This window comes from Eimeria mitis, genomic scaffold (genome assembly GCF_000499745.2).
Source record: "Eimeria mitis Houghton genomic scaffold, Emh_scaff2194, whole genome shotgun sequence".
Lineage (NCBI taxonomy): Eukaryota > Apicomplexa > Conoidasida > Eucoccidiorida > Eimeriidae > Eimeria > Eimeria mitis.
Window position 1 is genome coordinate 198 of NW_013570521.1, and position 2832 is coordinate 3029.

A 2832-nucleotide genomic window follows, 5' to 3' on the forward strand; every position below is an offset into this window, starting at 1 on the left:
AAACCCTAAACCCTAAACCCTAAACCCGAAACCCTAAACCCTAAACCCTAAACCCTAAACCCTACTTGAATGTATCTGATGAAAGCATGTGCTCTTTCTCTGGCCTTCTCAAAGCCGTAGAGTTTGGCGCTGAATGTTCGCATGCATCGTTTGGGCCCAACATAGAAGCGAGCTCGCCACTCCTGCAGCGACAACACACCCTACACCGTAAACCCTAGACTCTAAACCCTAAACCCTAAACCCTACACTGCAAGAAACCCTCAAATGTAATATCACAGACGCCGAAACGAGCACATCAACAGACGCCAAAACCCGCCTAACTACGCAAACAGCAGCAGCAACACGTCAATACAGACAGCAGCAGCAGCAGCAGCAGCAGCAGCAGCAGCAGCAGCAAACTGACCTGTTTGTCTGCATGGAAGGAGGCGTTGTTGTTTCCTGTGTGTATGCGGGGACTGTTGGGGCCTTGGACAGCAACTGCAGCCGGTGAAGACCGACGGGGAGGTCTGCTGCTGCGCCGCAGCAGCACCCGTCGCTGCTGCTGCTGCTCTTGCTGCTGCTCCTGCTGCTGCTCCTGCTGCACTTCTGGCTGCTGTTCTTGCTGCGATGAATCTTGCTCCTGCTGCTCATCCTGAGTACCAGACGACTGGGATGCGGCTGCAGCTGTTTCTGTTGCAGGTTCTCCCTTTGCTGCTGCTGCTGCTGCTGCTGAATGCACGGCTTCCTGTTGCTGTTCCTCCTGCTGCTGTTGCTCTTTCTGCTGCTGCGATTGCCACCGCCATTCCGTGTCGTCAGCGGACGGCAGTGGCGACAGCAGCGCGAGCGGCAGCGCAGAAGCTGAGCCACGCTTTGGTTCTGCAGTTGCAGCGCACGGGGGGCCTTCTGCTGCAGCTGCGCCTGTTGCTGCGGGTACAGCTGCAGCTGCAGCGCCCCCGGCAGTCGGTGCCGCAGCAACGTCTGACTGAGGCACGGAAGCCGCGGGGCCTGCAGTAGCACACGGGGGAGAATCAGTGGCAGTTGCTGCTGCTGCGGCAGCAGTTGCTGGTTTTTGGCATTGCTGCTGCGGGCTGCCTTTTGTTTGCCCCTTTTGCTGCTGCTGCTGCTGCTGCTGCTGCTGCTGCTCCCGCCCCCTCTTTAGAAGGGGCGGCCCCAACTCGAGGCTTGCCCCGCACATATTCAAATTGGGGGCTGCTGCCTTCAGTACCGGCGTGGCTGCTGCGGCTGCTGCTGCTGAACTGGCCGTTGCTGCGGCGGCAGCAGCAGCAGCAGCAACGACAGCAGAAGACAGCGTTGTAGGGGCCTGCGGAGCTGCAGAGCCTCCTTTCGTGACTCTTTCTTTCATTTCCTCGGCGGCAGGAGAAGCAGGCGCGTCTGCTGCTGCATCTACAGAAGCAGCAGTTGTTGTTGCTGCTGTTGTTGCTGCTGTTGCTGGTGCTGCTGGTGCTGCTGCAGCTGCTGCAGCTGCTGACGAAGACTCTCCGTCTGCGTTTGCTGCAGCCAGCATCGCCGCATACACCTCAATCTGCGCCTGTGAGGGAACCACCCCCTCTGAAGAGACTCTTTGTCGATACCAGAGAGCCAACGCATGCGCAATCTCAGCCCCAAACGTCTGCAGCAGCAGCAGCAACAGCAGCAACAGCAACAGCAGCAACAGCAGCAACAGCAGGAAATGTAGATGCAAAGCAGCGACAACTAGGAGAAACGAAGACAGAAAGGAAGAGCTAAAGACAGCAAGAGAAGGGGGGGAGTGAAGGCGCAGCAACAAACAAAAACAAAAGAAACAAAAGAAACAAAAACAAACACACACAAACAAACATAACAAACAAATAGACAAACAGAAGAAACAAATATCAGCCAAATAGAAAAAAAAAACAAACAAACCGAAAAGCAGATAAAGATAAACAACAGTACCTGTGCGGAGAAGGTCTTGCAGTGGACTGCACCCCCACAGCGGTACTTAACTCTCCACTCCTGCGGTGTACATACACCCCACACAAACAAACACGACAGAGCCTTCAGCCAATGTACTGGGGACCAGCAGCAGCAAGCAGGGAGCCAGCAGCAGCATCTGCTTGCTCCCGTCTTGCTGCAGCAACGTCTCCTGCTTGTTGCAGACGCATCGGAGTAGCAGCAGCCCTCGGTGGTGTGCCAACACTACTAGCAACGCAGACAACAGCAGCAACAGCAGCAGCAGCAGCAGCAGCAGCAGCAGCAGCAGCACTAGCGGCCTGACCTGTGTCTGGGGCCGGTAATGCAGAGATTTGGGGAGGAGGGTGGGCTTCTTTAGAGAGAAGACGGTCTTCGNTGTGTCTGGGGCCGGTAATGCAGAGATTTGGGGAGGAGGGTGGGCTTCTTTAGAGAGAAGACGGTCTTCGAGCTTTGCTGCTGCGATTGCTGTTGCTGCTGCTGCTGCTGCTGCAGCTGCTGCTGCAGCTGCTGCTCATCCTGGTGCCGCTTATCAACCTGGGCTTCGCCTTGCTCATGCTCAGTCGCTTGCTGCCGCTGCTGCGGCTGCTGCAGCAGCAGCAGGTGGTCTTTGTGGGGGGTCTGCTGCTCGTGTCCTCCCTTTGCCTCGGGAGGAGCAGCGGCAACAACCGCTAGCGTTGGCCCCTTCATCTTGCGGCCGCACTTCAGCAGAATATGAATTGTTAATGAGCCATCGATTGCTGCTGCTGCTGCTGCAGCAAAGGCTGCAGCTGCTACTCCTGAATGGGGTTACTCTTGGCGTCGCCGGTGCTGCTGCTACTGCTAGTACTGCGATTGCTGCTGGGTCTGTTGCTGCGATTACTGCTACTACTACTATTACTACTATTTTTGCTGCTCTAGCCTATA

General features: G+C 56.2%; 1 protein-coding gene across 1 annotated transcript; it reads right to left on the bottom strand.

Moving 5' to 3' along the window:
• Positions 1–295: 295 nt before the first annotated feature.
• EMH_0050170 (uncharacterized protein) lies at positions 296–2616 on the bottom strand (the record flags this gene model as incomplete). Its single annotated transcript, XM_013496607.1, has 4 exons — positions 296–316; positions 404–1609; positions 1912–1971; positions 2368–2616. The coding sequence occupies 4 exons, from the start codon at positions 2614–2616 to the stop codon at positions 296–298; spliced, it is 1536 nt and encodes a 511-aa protein (XP_013352061.1).
• Positions 2617–2832: the final 216 nt, after the last annotated feature.